At 31.2% G+C, this 14,787-nt stretch overlaps 1 protein-coding gene across 1 annotated transcript; it reads right to left on the bottom strand.

The window, feature by feature from the left end:
• Positions 1–1,064: 1,064 nt before the first annotated feature.
• Positions 1,065–5,461, bottom strand: LOC131069291 (uncharacterized). The gene is made up of 2 exons (XM_058004651.2): positions 4,911–5,461; positions 1,065–3,248 (listed from the first exon to the last, which is right to left on the bottom strand). Exons 1-2 carry the CDS (start codon positions 5,457–5,459, stop codon positions 1,311–1,313), a joined length of 2,487 nt encoding a protein of 828 aa, XP_057860634.2. The 5' UTR covers positions 5,460–5,461; the 3' UTR covers positions 1,065–1,310.
• Positions 5,462–14,787: the final 9,326 nt, after the last annotated feature.

The raw sequence follows: 14,787 nt of genomic DNA, 5'->3' as shown, positions 1-14,787 counted from the left end.
GATGAATGACCTGGAATGAGATCATTCCTCATAAATACATGTGTGTAGCACCCTTTCACAAAGGGTCGCCCCACAATGAAAGAACATGTCTTATGCAAGGAGGTAGCGAACTTAGTTTAGTCATCCGTTAATAAGAATTAATTAAATATTTCATATTTAGTACATATAAATCGCTCCTTCATGGTTGGCTGATTTAAATGTATAAGGCCAACAAGTCACTTATACATGTATATTCTCTATGTTGACCTGAAGGAATCTGATCATAGCTACTGTAACATCAACAAGAAGGCTATTAAAGACACATTGCATGGCACATGGAAATTTCTAGCTGTGGGGTTGATATAATGCAATGGTCTCATAGTGTACTAAAGGGTCCGACACTTATAAAATACACTATAAGACCAATACTTTCTATCAACCTCATAAACAAAACCCACATAAAATGAAGGAACTCTATTTTGATGCCTGGATAACCATTGCTAAAGATGACAGAAAATAATAGATCCATGAACTTAGTCCTTAGTCCTTAATCCTTGGGTGACCCACCCCGACTTAGATCGTGAAGATGATGTTCAAGGTGAACTCAATTGAATGTTCTATTTAATAATAAAAAAGTATACATATGTGAAATCTATAAAATAGGAAAAAGTATTCAAAGAAGAGCATTCTTAGATCAATATGAAACATGTCTTACATTGCTCTAATATAAATTTACTCCTTATGTTACATGAGGTGTCATCCTCTTGTGCCAACAATATTCTTATTTTGATATCATATTATAAAAATTAATAAATTAATTAATTAATTAAATATACTCACACAAGGAAACACATAAACAACATTATTTCTAAATAAATCAATAAATTTCTATGACTATATATCTAATTCAATAAACTAATATTAATTTCTAATAACTTTGATAAACTATAAACACAAACTTATTCATTAATTTCCTTTATAATAATAAAACTGTTCAGCAATAAAGTAAAAAATGCTATTCTTTTAACAAAATATATAATTAAATTCAATGTTATACAATATATATTCTTTCTGACACCATCCATTAGAAACAAACATACGACAATTTTAAAATAATTCAGCAAACAATACCTTTTTATGTATACGATAGGATACGGCTATGCCTAAACGCACGTAAATGGTCGATTCCAACACAACACACGACCTTTTACTTTGAACTACATATTTTGTCCTAAAAACAAATAGAGAAAACCTGATAAATTTCAAAGTTCTAAATCCACTACAGAAAACAAATAGGAAAATTTAAATCCAGTACATGTTAAGTCAGAGCTTTAAAATGTTGAAGGGACAATGTCCAGGCGATATTCACCAGGTGGACCGATCTCATGTTCCTCTGAGCCTGATGCCAAATATTGCAACTGTTGAGCGCCGGTAAGATTGGTCTCACGTTTCTCTTTCTCAGCTTTCTCTTTGTCTGCTTTCTCTTCCTCGGCTTTCTTTTTCTCAGCTTCTTCCACTCTCTTGCTTCTCTCAGGTTTGTCCATTTTCATCAGCGTCTTTGCCTTCCCGGCTGTGTAAAGTGCCCTCCCTATCCTGTTTTCATCAGACTCTTTCGCCCATTTTCTGGACTTTAATACTAATTCAGATCTGGCTTTTATTATGGAACCATATAAAATATCTGCTAATGCACATTGTAAGTCCCTCAACAATTCACGTGGACCAGGGTTGGGAGTATCGGGATTGGCATCAGGTTTGGGAGCAATACTTTTGCATAACCTGTACAAAGTAGTTCCCGCTGCAACCTTCTTCCAGTCCATGGAATCATAGGCTCCTACGAACTCTGCATCCTTTGGCTTCTCCGTCTGATCATCAGGCTTTGGTTTCTCAGGCGTTGGTTTCTCCGTCTCACCCTCAGTCTTTGGTTTCTCCGCCTTGCTCTCCTCCGTCTTAGCCCCAAGTCCAAGACAATCAATCACAGCGGACACAATGTTCAAACCACTGGGATTACTTGCTTTCTCTTCAGACTCCTTTGCAATCTCATCAATTGCTTCAGCTATACGCGAAGGATTGCGCGGAAGGTCCCCTTTCTTCACATTTTTTTGCAGTGTATGGAAGAATGTATCAGCTGCTTCACACATGATTCCATCAGCTTCCAGGGCATCAACAAAATCAAGTATCTCCCATGCTTGAGTGTATACATTCAGACAATCTTGCATATCCTTGCAATGTGATGAATCAGAGATTGGATAGAGATGGATGATGATTCTAGTCAAGCACACTGCTGTCATTTTCCAAGATATTTTAGATGCCTCATGAAAATGTTTCTCCACCTCTAACGCTTTATATTTATCTGAAGCCCTCCACAAATATTGATATTCTGGAGGATTTTTAGGATCAAACTTAGTCAGATCTATACCATCTGTCCTCTTCCTTTTTTTAAGGAAATCAATCAACACTTTACAACTAGTTTCCCCATCAAGACGGCCCTGTGTGAGAATTTCTTTCGCTTTTGCAATGGAACTTTTATTAGCTATCCAGAGGCTTTTTGGAGTCTCCCCCAGCATATCAAGATCTTCCAAAATTGCTTCATAATTTGAGAACTTTTCAAATTCATTCTCATCATGCTTCCTTAGTATCAGAGATACCAATTTATCAGTGAATTTATTATGAAAAATTATCAAGGAGACTAGCCAACATATTTTACTGAATAATACTGTTATCCATTGCACCAGCTCCACCACCATCAAGAGTTTCTCTGGCACCGGGATTTTTGTGGGTGGCTGCGCAATAAGCTCTTTCACTGTTTTATCAAGCCTTTCTGCCTGTAAAATCTTTGGTTGTGTATCTTCAATCAAGTCTTTAATGTGCCTTGTCCAATAATCTTCAACTTTGCAAACTGAGCGCTTGGTGCCCTTATGCCACCTTGTGTAATACCCTGCAGCTATAGCCCATCTCCATCCAATTATTACCCAGCCAATGAGGATGAAAGAGACTTGCAGAATAGTTACCAATAATTTTAGCTTATCAGAGGCTGTATCAGTCTTGAGAGTGGGACTCTGGTAAAGCCATCCTATTATTGAAATCCAAATCAAAGCTGACACGACGGCTCCAGCGGATGCGCTCAAGGCCGACCTTGCAATAATATATTCGGGAGTGTAAGCACGAGCAACGATCCAAGCCTTGAGCACTTCATTTTCAATAGTAGGGCACTTACTTTCCTCACCATCGACCTTTGTAAGAATCAACGGAATCTTTTGAGTAAAAATAACCTGATAACAAGCAAATTTAAACTTTAGAAACAATGTCACTCAGTTTAAAACTTAAAGAACCAGTGGACTTCAAAATCATAAAACATTGGTTTAAATGTTTCTATATGAAAATCTTACAAACTATGCATTTTAGAGATAAGCTTACAGACCATACAAGTTAGAACCTTCACGTGCCCATTGATTGTCAGTGACGATTAATTCTTGTAGGAAAGGAAGCTTTTGGTTGACGGTAAGATATTCTGTTGCTAGGACTATTTCTAGTTTAGTTTTCTGTTGTTAGGTCTAACTTTAGTTTAGTTTGTGTTAGTGGTCTTTTAGCTGTTTTAGTTTATTGAATGCTTCTCATGGGACATAGGTGATGTCTTTTAGTCATCATACAATATTTTGTTATTGTATGGACATATCCATTTTTTTATTAATCAAAACATTAGTAAAGAGATTTTTTTCAATAATTTTATGTGAAGTATATATATAAGAAAGTACAATCTTAATTATAGAAGTAATAAAAAATGATATACTTATAGTATAAAAAGATATTATATTTTAAAATATTTATGAAAAGATACTTAAACAAATAATACTTAATTAGTATATTATTTCAACCATTTACAATTTAATTTTATGGTCTATTTTGTTTCAAGTTATTTATTATCAAGATTTATTGGATATTATATCTTGGTTATAATTATTGTTTTATTGCAATTTTTTTGAAATAGAATGATAATAAGATATGAATATATTAATTTAAAAAAATATTGTATAAAAAACTTATAAATATATTTAAATAAGAGTTTAATATTTTCACTATGCTTATGATGATATATTTCCATCATTTATTATTTTATTTTATTTTTTCATGGAGGTTGGGACCTATGAACAAGGCTTGACTCAATGAACTTCACCAATAGACCAAGGGTCCATTGACTACTTATTATTTTCCTAAAAGATAAATTTATTAAATTTCTATATTTCTATCTTGACCAAACAATATCAAAGACAACAATCATAGATGAAAGATTCAAAAAGTATATACACAAACAATACAATATATAGATAGTGGTTGTGCAATAATTGCCCATAATCAATTCTAGATGTAAACCCTAAGATGGTGATACAGTCTTGTATACAAAGATAAAATAGTAGATATAGAAAGACAACTATAACAATGTAAACATGTAGTAAAAAGGCATTATTCAATTCATTCTAATGTGGAAATCAGGAAGAGAGACTTACAACTTTAGAATTTTAATAATTGAGTTCTATACTAAGAGAAATGGAATTGATTTTTGTATAAATAAAAGAAATAAGTATTAAGTGTGATCTGAAATATTGATTTAAAATCATGTACATGATTTAATTGGGAAACAACTATCCAAAAGTCTTGTATACAAAGATAAAATGATAGATATAAAGAGATGACTATCCCAATATAAAAGTATATAAGTGCATTGCCTAGCTCAGTCTAATGTAGAAATTGAGAAATTACAACTTCAAAATTATAATAATAAAATATTTAAAATTACTTATGTTGAAATGTTGATTAAATAATAATGTAGGCAATTTATTTTTTAAAAAAAAGCTATCTATAAATTCATCAAATGAACCTTAATACTTATATTTGGTTATTTTTCAGTAATATAAATTTTCACTACGATGATTTACCTGAATACCTCTGCTGGCTATATTGGCACAGGCTAGAAGGAGGATGAGAATGAAGAAAGCGAAAGATAATAGGACTGCCGACCCAATAAAGAGAAGCTCGTTTGAATCCTTTTGATACTCCCACATAGACAACAGAGTGGACAAGGAGCCTTTTACGTAGGAATTGACAGTGAATAGTTCAGAGGTCATTTGCCCCAGGATTGTAATCCCCAAAGCGGCTATCTTCCCCCAAAAATCTTGGGATCCCCTCGCAGCCATACTTGGTAGCAGGTATGCCATGACCACACACAACATGAGTCGCCCACTGTGGATCATCCACAATTCACTCTTTTTTAACTTACCGCTATCCCATGCATCCTCAGACAATGCATTCTTGCCGCTCAGTAAGTTAAGCAGTTGGATTATTAAAGCGCTCAGCACAAGAAAATGGGAAGGAACCCAATGTGCTTTCCTAGTGTATGCTTTAAATGCATCCAGTACAATATAGATGATAAATAAAACTACTACAAACAACAATACTGATATTCTTGCAAGCTCACTGTTATCCATGATTTCAGACACTTACACCAAACCACACTATGTTTCTTCCAGCAAATAAGTTCAAATATACATACACTCAGTTTGGCTGAATAGGGAAAGAATAAATATAAAAGTTTGAAGAATGTTGGCAATTAAAAAATAAATACTTTGAATAAAATGATACTTTGTTCTTTGTCCAATGGTGGAGTAAGTTTTAGAGATTTAACAGACATTCTACGCTTAAAGTCATTCGTACTGTCTATGCAGACGTCAAAGGTCGGAATAAACATTACTCAAGTCATTTAATTTTGGAATATAACTTCTTATCAGTAAATAGAACAAAGAAACCGATTAGAATACATATTCTAAATAAATGTTATTCCAATTTAGATAATATCTTGTTCATGAATAAGAGAGAGAAAATTTTTTAAAATTGTAATACGCATTTAAAAAAAATGCCATTTCAGAACCTAAAGAAGAATAAGGGCCAAAGTTCTGAACGTTGAATAAGAGTATGCTGTGAAAAACACTTTCTTTATAATCATGGTTCACATTGAAAGAAAATTCCTCGTTATTTTAATTCAAAGTTATTTACTTATTTACTTTACGTCAGGTTTGGTGCAAAGTTTACATTAGCATATTTCCGTGGAAAATAATCTTCTCTTTCGCGTAAGCTCTGTAAAATTATTGCGTTCAAATAACTTCTGTAGAGAATATTATGAATCACGCGCGCCTTTTTCTTTTCCCGATGCCCGAATATTTGTGAATAGATATGATATGGTATGATATGAATATTTCTTTTTCCTTTCAATGCCTACCGATCATAAATTATCACGTAACAACTTTTTTCAACCAGAATACTATACGTAATTTTGAATTACTTAAACTAGAAGGTTGAAAACTGTATTTAGGGTTTTTATTATTTTTGTTGTTTATTAAAAAAGTATGATTCTTTTATTTATATTATATCCACAAAATAAAATTATGCTTTTTACAATTTATCTTAAAGTAGATATTGGAAGGAATTGTAAAAAAAGCATGTCAATCATTTTAATATTATGAAATAAATGGTTAAAATTTTATTTTATATTATATGCATCTAATTTTTCAAGTAATAAAATTCATATTTTATTTTTAAATTAAATATTGCAAGGAATTGTTAAAAAGGAAAAAAAACAAGAAAGTGCCAATTAAATGGTACGAATTTTATTGCTTTATTGAATTAGTATGCACCCATCAAAATGATTATTATTATTATTTTTTTAAAGATTTGGTTTTAGTAAAGTTAGGATTTATATTTTTAAATTTAAGATATTGTAAAAATTATTTGTGTACACTATGATTGTTTTAAAAAAATTGGTGTTGTCTCTCCCGCTCTATCTCCTTTCTTTCTATCTTTATCTCCCCCTCTCCCTTGCTCTATCTTTTTTTCCCTTCTCTTTTTCTCTATTTCATCTCTACCTCTATCTTCATCTCTCTCCCTAATCTCTAGACATGCCTCCTTCTATCCATCCATCTCTCTCTTGCTCTCCCTCTTTTAGGACCTCTATATCGATATCTCTTTTCCTCTCTATATCTATCTCTCCCTATCACTTCTTTCATCTATCCCTCTATCTCTATCTCTCTCTACCACTATATTGCTCTGTCTCTTTCCACATCACTTCCTATCTCTATCTTTATCTTTCTATATTTTCATCTTCTTCTCTATCTCTATAACTATTTCTTTATTAAACTCTCTCTCAGTCTTACCCCTCTGTACATCCCTCTTTCTAGCCCTATCTCAACCTCACTCTTTCACTCACCCTATTGCAAAGATAATATGAACTTATTGCTAATAAAACTTGACTATCTTCTCAATTCAAAAGGTTCCTTGTAAGTGGATGTATAGTTTATTTTATGCTATCACCTCTCAATTAAGTCCTTTGTTGTACAAAAAACATCATGCCCACAAATTAGCATCATGCACTAAACAAATTTATCCAAAAAATAGACCAGATTTTTCCCAATTGACCTTCCAGTGCAACTCCTACTTTATATTAATTTATTAAAATAAGAGTTGTAGTTAATATTACATAAATATTATAATTCTAATATAATTTTAAAATAACAATGATTCAAAATTACAATAATTAAAACTTTAAATATTTTTATTACATTTCAAAATTATAATGATTAAAAAATAAAACAAATATTTTTATTACAGTACTATGATGGGAAGTACTGGCCACTATTTGTCACTCAAGTTTTATATTGCATGCATCTAGTTTTTCACATAATAAAATAGATATTTTATTTTTACAAATAAATAATGTTAAATTATATATTTTATGGAATTGTTAAAATAAAAGTTAGATAAGAGGTGATAGTTAATTTTACTAAAAAAAATATATAATAATTATTTATTTTATATATATAATATTCATTTTAATTGATATTAAAATGAGTATCAAAGATACTAATTTATCAAGTGAATTTATTATGAAAAATTATCAAGGAGACTACTCAAATAATTTTTATATTTATCTAAATCCTTCCATATATATTGAAATTCTGGATGCTTTTTAGGATCGAACTTACTCAGATCTATACCATTTGTCCTCTTCCTTTTATTAAGGAAATCAACCAACAGTTTATAACTAGTTTCCCCATCAAGAGAGCCGTGTGAGAGAATTTCTTTCACTTTTGCAATGGAACTTTTATTAGCTATCGAGAGGCTTTTTGGAGTCTCCCCCAGCATATCCAGATCTTTCAAAATTGCTTCATAATTTGAAAACTTTTCAAGTTCACTCTCATCATGCTTTCTTAGTATCAAAGATACTAATTTATCAGTGAGTTTATTATGAAAAATTATCAGGAAGACTACCCATTCATACCGTTAGCCATTGCACCAGCCAAACTACCTTCAAGACTATCCTTGGCACTGGAATTTTTGTGGGTGGCTTCGCAATAAGCTCTTTGACTATTTTATCGAGCCTATGTGCCTGTAAAAGCTTTGGTTGTCTACTTTCAATCAAGTCTTGAACGTGCCTTGTCCAACAATAATCCTCAACTTTGCAAACTAAGCGCCATCTTGTGTAATACCCTGCAGCTAGAGCTTATCGCCATCCAACTATTACCCAGCCTATGAGGATGAAGGAGACTTGCAGAATAGTTACCAATAATTAAGCCGAGAGGCTTTCTACAGTCACAGGACGGGTGAGAACCCGTGTCAACATTTCTGGCTGTGTAAACATTTCCGGTAGTAAGGTTTCTGTCACCGTTATAAATATTTTCCGTATATAGGAAATGAAATTGGTGTGAGATATACACGACACAACTTTTGAAACCATTTTCGCTAACTGAATCCTAACTAAATCTTGAATTAATTTATCTGAAGAGTTTTTGAGTTCCGGGGATCTTTAACTTACTCTTCTTGCTTTCCAAATACAAAGCACCACTCTTATTTGTGTCGGCAAAAATAGTAGAAACAAAGAAAATTTGTGGTGAATCCTGGTTCAGAAGGATTAATATTTTGAAGAGGTATATATAGTGCCTACACCTGCATTTAAATGTAGTTTTCTTTTATGTTTGTATTTAATTTCTTCGTTATATTTTAAATGGAGCAGTTTGTATTTGATAACTAACGTGCATATTTTATACATTTGCAGGCAGGGCGCTAAATACAAAACATCACTCTCTTATTTGTTGGCGGAAATAGTAGAAACAAAGAAATTTTTAGAAGGATAAGGATTTTGAAGAGGTACATAATGCCTACACCTGCATTTAAATGCAGTATTCTTTTCTGTTTTTTTGGTATATTTTAAAGGAAGCAATTCATACACTTGCTTTCTATTTCTACATTTTCCAGGTAAATGAAATTTAATGGAGTGAACTTAAACCTCAGGATTTTGATAACTGACATGAGTATTTTATATATTTGTAGGTAGAGCACTGCTATGTGCATAATGCTTTTTTGATTAAAGGTACAGGCTATAATATGTTTGAGATTTTGAGTATTTTTTATATATCTTCAAAGAATTAAGCGAAATTTGAATATTTGCTTCATAATTAGGGGCTAGAAAACGTATAGGGTGAAAAATTCGTTGTTAGAAATTGCGCCAAAATAGCTGTAAAGCCGGAGACGAAGAATATCGCTTTAATTTGCATTTTGTGAACAGTCATTCGTTGTTAATGCGAAGACACTCTAAATTCCAAATTCTTACTACAACCGACAATGGTATCTCTTCTATGCTTCAGTATCCCTTAGAAAATGAGAACTATGTAGTAGAGAATGATGTAAGTAATGCCACAGCTTTTGAAGAGTGTACTGAGTGAATTATGACTATCGTAATTTATATTACTAATGCCTTGGCATGAACTACAATTGTAGCAAAGTAAGTTGTTGCTTATACAAGATTAAAATCTGAGTGCAACCTGTTACAAAATAACTAACTTTTTCTGTAGAGAAAATTTGATGCTTATATAACTTATATATATACCTACTCTAGGTATTGTTGCTTTATTAACCCATTCTGCAATCCTGCTACTTTCAAAAAAATGACTCAAGTATATCACCCTTAATGAGATATATACTTCATTGGGAGTTCAGCAGATCTACTGCCGCTAAGACCTCGAACAATGTTAAAAACCGTCAAAACGATAAATGGTGTGATAATGCTTTAGAACGAAAACTTCTTATGCTCAATTGTGATAGTGTTAAAGAAAAGGGAAACTAAGAGTCAAAACAATATTGTTGAGTTGTATGTATGAAAAATTTATGTTCAAAATGTATGAAAAATTTCTTTTGCTTGTTTGTCTACGTCGTTTTTTGTTTCTGTTTCTATTCAGGGTTGATCTGTTGTTTTGCTGTTGTTTCTTGTCAGATTGGCTATTGTCAGGTTGTTATAAAACTTTAGGTTTGGAGTCCTTGTACGTTTATCCTTATCAAAAACAATAGTGACCATGTCTCACCTTTACATGCAGCAGGAAGTTTGTCTACTTGACATTTATGACATTTAACGATGTTAAAACACTCTATAGTTGGGTTTATCATAGTAGGATGGCAATTTTTTTTTTGGAATAAATATAAATATGTCTCTCACAAAAGAAATAAGTTTTCATATTGAAAAGCTCAATCAATTTTACAGAATTTGTTCAAAAAATGAGTCAACCATGGAAAGAGAAAAGTTATAACAATCTCAATTTTATCCAGCGATCCTTTTGAATTTTTGTTTTTCCATAATGTATGGTGCCACATCAATATTATAATCTAGTCCAATTATCAATCTCCACCCACATTTTATCCTTAATCAACATTTCTAACTACATGGTATTCTTAATCATAAATTATAATTCACTCTTACTTGAATGATTTCAATACTCGATCTTAGATTATCAATCTGAATATTTAAAAATTGTTCATTCTCTCAATTTGTGTAACGTTAGTTCAACAAAGCATAATAAACATGAAAATGTGTAACATGTATAAAGAAAAATTGGGACATTGATTTAAAAATATTAAATCATTCACAAACATGAAAACAAAAAATATTATGTACATCAAAGCTAATTATGAGTAAAAAAATATTGGTTAATAACAATATATTATTAAACTATAATTTCACAAATCTACTAAAACCCTCAACCAAATTGAACCCAAACCTTAATTTGTACCCTAATCCGTACACTAAACCTAATAAAACCCCAAGTCTAAACCAAATCAACCCCTATTTGTAACTCTAAACCAAATGAACCCCTATTTGAACCTTAACCGTATATCAAACTCAACCCTATTCTTAAAAAAAGTTAAACACAAATATTGAACCAAATTTAACCTTATGAAATTGAACTATAAACCTAACACTAAACCAAATGAACCCCCATCTATAACTCTAAATCAAATGAACCCCTATTTGAACCTTAACCCTATTCAAACTCAACCCTATTCTTAAAGAAAATTAAACCCAAATATTGAACCAAATTTAACATTACGAAATTGAACTATAAACCTAACACTAAACCAAAATAAACCCTAACTTTAAATTGTATTGAACCCTAACACTAAACCAAATCAAATGCCAACTGTAAAACTAATTGAATTATAAATCAAATTGAGCTCTAACCCTATACCAAATTTAACCTTAATCCTAAACTTAACCTTAACGGAAATTGAACTATAAACCTAACACTAAACTAAAATAAACCCTAACTTTAAATCGTATTGAACCGTAACACTAAACCAAATCAAATGCCAACTGTAAAACTAATTGAATTATATATCAAATTGAGCTCTAACCCTATACCAAATTTAACCTTAATCCTAAACTTAACCTTAACCATAGCCTTAACCAAAACACTAACCCTATACAAAATTCATTTTTAACCCTATATTGAATTCAACCCAAACCTTTCAACAAATTACAATTTAACCCTAAAACTAAACCAAACTAAACCTTAACCCTAAAACTAAGCCAAAGTGAAACTTAAAAATTAATCATAATTCTAATTGTGACCATAAATCTAATCCTAAACCAAATCATAACCCAAATCCTAAACCTACCACTACAGCCTAGGCATGTTGTAAACCCTAAACATAATATATATTAGTTACATATATTTATTTTTATCATGTACCCCAAACTCTAATAGGCACCTCAAGAAGACATCTCTTGGCATATATATGTAATTTTGAATTACTTAAACTACAAGGTTGAAAACTATATTTAGACTTTTTATTATTTTTGTTGTTTATTAATAAAGGAGATTTCTTTTATTTTATATTATATCCACCAAATAAAATTGATGTTTTTTACAATTTATGTTAAAGAAGATATTGGAAGGAATTATTAAAAAAAAAAGCATGTCAATCATTTTAATAATCTGAAATAAATTGTTAAATTTTTTTTATATCATATGCATCAAAATTTTCAAGTAATAAAATTGATATTTTATTTTTATAAGTAATATTAAATTAAATATTGCAAGAAATTGTTAAAAAAAAAGGAAAGAAAGAGAGTATGCCGATCACTTTAATCTTAAATGGTTAGAATTTTATTTTATATTACATGCATCTAGTTTTTCACATAATAAAATAGATAAATAATATTAAACTAGATGTTTTAAGGCATTGTTAAAATAAAAGTTAGATAAGAGAGGTTTAATTTTTTTGGATTGGATAGTTAATTTTACTAAAACATATATAATAATTATTTATTTTGTATATATAATATTCATTTTAATTGATATTAAATAGATGTAAATATGTTGGATAATTTTGTAACGTATTATATTGATTAATATAAAAAATATTTATCTTTCACATTCAGATGTACATGAGTGTTACAGTATATTAAGTCAATATTTCTTGATTGTGTCATTCTTTCAAATTACATAAAGTCTTGCAAGCACCAAACTCTATGAAGTTACTTCATGCCCTTTATAAAGGTATAATTTTTTAGTTCCACCTTTACAAGTTTTTAATCTCCTAGTTATTTGGTAATGATCTATATTGTGTTGTACCTTCAAAATTTCACCCATTAATTTGAAAGAGTTACCTTCTTGAAGAATGAGACTATTTTTGGTTCTATGGATCATCATCTTCATTATTTGTATTAGAAAAAATGAAAAATGATTACAATAATGTATAGTATTTAACATCTAGTCCAAAAATCATAGTAGATAAATTTTATGGAATGGAATGAAACCAATCTAACATCCTTTTCTCCTCTTTGCTTCTTTATATTTTGAAAATTATTTTCTTACATAGTCTTATTTCATAGATATTTTTAGTGTAATGAAATGAAACTAATACATGTAATCCCCAACATCTTTTTTTCTTCAAATAATTTTTTTTATATGCTCATCTATTCTATTTTAATTTATATTGTATCCTCATCTTTGATATTGCCACATAAATATTAAAATTTACTTCAATGAATGATGCCCTATAAATAATATGAGATAGTTATATTTAATAACTAAAAGTTTACATACATACAATCTGTAAAAGAAGAAAAAAAGCATAGAGAAGAGTATTATTAGATCCATAAGGAACATGTCTTACACTACTCTAATATGCATTTATTTCTTATGTTACATGAGGTGTCATCCTCTTTAAGTACTATAATGAAAGAGTCAACAATACTCTTATTTTGATTTCATATTATAAAAAAATACATAGATTAAATATATTGACACAAATGAACACATATACAACATAATTCCTAAATAAATCAATAAATGTTTATGATTATATATATAATTCAACAAAGTAATATTAATTTTCAATGATCAAATTTGACAAACTATAAACACATTTATTTATTTATTAATTTTTTTCTTTTTAGAATAAATACGGCTATGCCTAACCGCACTTAAGTGGCTGATTCCAACACAACACGCGACCTTCTACTTTGAACTACATATTTTGTACTAGATAAAACATTACTGCCCTAAACTACCACAGATAATGTAACACCTAACAAATTTCAGAGTTCAAAATCCAGTACAGAAAAGAAATAGGAAAATTTAAATCCAGTACATGTTTAGTACGAGCTTTAGCAAGTTGAAGGGCTAATGTCCAAGCAATGTTCATCGGCATCAGGTGGACTGATCTCACGTTCCTCTGATCCTGATGTCAAATATTGCAACTTTTGGGCCAAGGTAGGATTAGATTTGTCTTCCCCAGCTTTCGTTTTTTCGTCTTTCTCTTTCTCATCTCTCTTAGGTTTGTCCATTTCCATCAGCCCACTTGCCTTCCTAGCTGTGTAAAGTGCCCTCCCTATCTTGTTTTCATCAGACTCTCTCGCCCATTCTTTGCACTTGGATACAAATTCAGATTTGGCTTTTATTATGGACCCATATACAATGTATGCTAATGCACATTGTAACTCCTCCAACAATTCACGTGGACCAGGGTTCCCACCAATACTTTTGCATAACTTGTACAAAGCAGTTCCCGCTGCCACTTTCTTCCAGTTCATGGAATCATACGCTCCTACGGACTCCTGATACTTTGGCTTCTCCTCCTTATCCTCAGCCTTTGGTTCCCCACTATTTGTTTCCTCCGTGTTGCCGTCGGCCGGCTTTGGTTTCTCCGGCTTACCCTCAGACTTAGGGTCCTCTGTCGTACCCCCAAGTCCAAGACAATCAATCACTGCGGACACATAGTCCAAACCACTTGGATTAGTTGCTTTCTTCTTAGCATCCTCTGTAATCTCATCAATTGTTTCAGCTATACGCGAATGTTTGGGCGGAAGATTCCCTTTTATCACATTTGTTTTCAGCGTAAGGAAGAATGTATCAGCTGCTTCGGACAGGATTCCACCATCTTCCTTGGCATCAACAAAATCAAGTATCTCCCATGCTTGAGTGTATGCAT

The sequence above is a fragment of the Cryptomeria japonica genome, chromosome 8 (genome assembly GCF_030272615.1).
Source record: "Cryptomeria japonica chromosome 8, Sugi_1.0, whole genome shotgun sequence".
In the NCBI taxonomy this organism is placed as follows: Eukaryota; Viridiplantae; Streptophyta; class Pinopsida; order Cupressales; family Cupressaceae; genus Cryptomeria; species Cryptomeria japonica.
The sequence above is the reverse complement of the archived record's forward strand: the minus strand, read 5'-3'. Positions and strand labels throughout refer to the sequence as shown.

Excerpts from the sequence above, each read along its gene's own strand:
- LOC131069291 (XM_058004651.2), bottom strand. The coding sequence starts at position 5,459 with ATGGATAACAGTGAGCTTGCAAGAATATCAGTATTGTTGTTTGTAGTA. Across the intron at positions 3,249-4,910 it reads TAGCCAGCAGAGGTATTCAG|GTTATTTTTACTCAAAAGAT; the intron begins GTAAATCATCGT and ends GCTTGTTATCAG.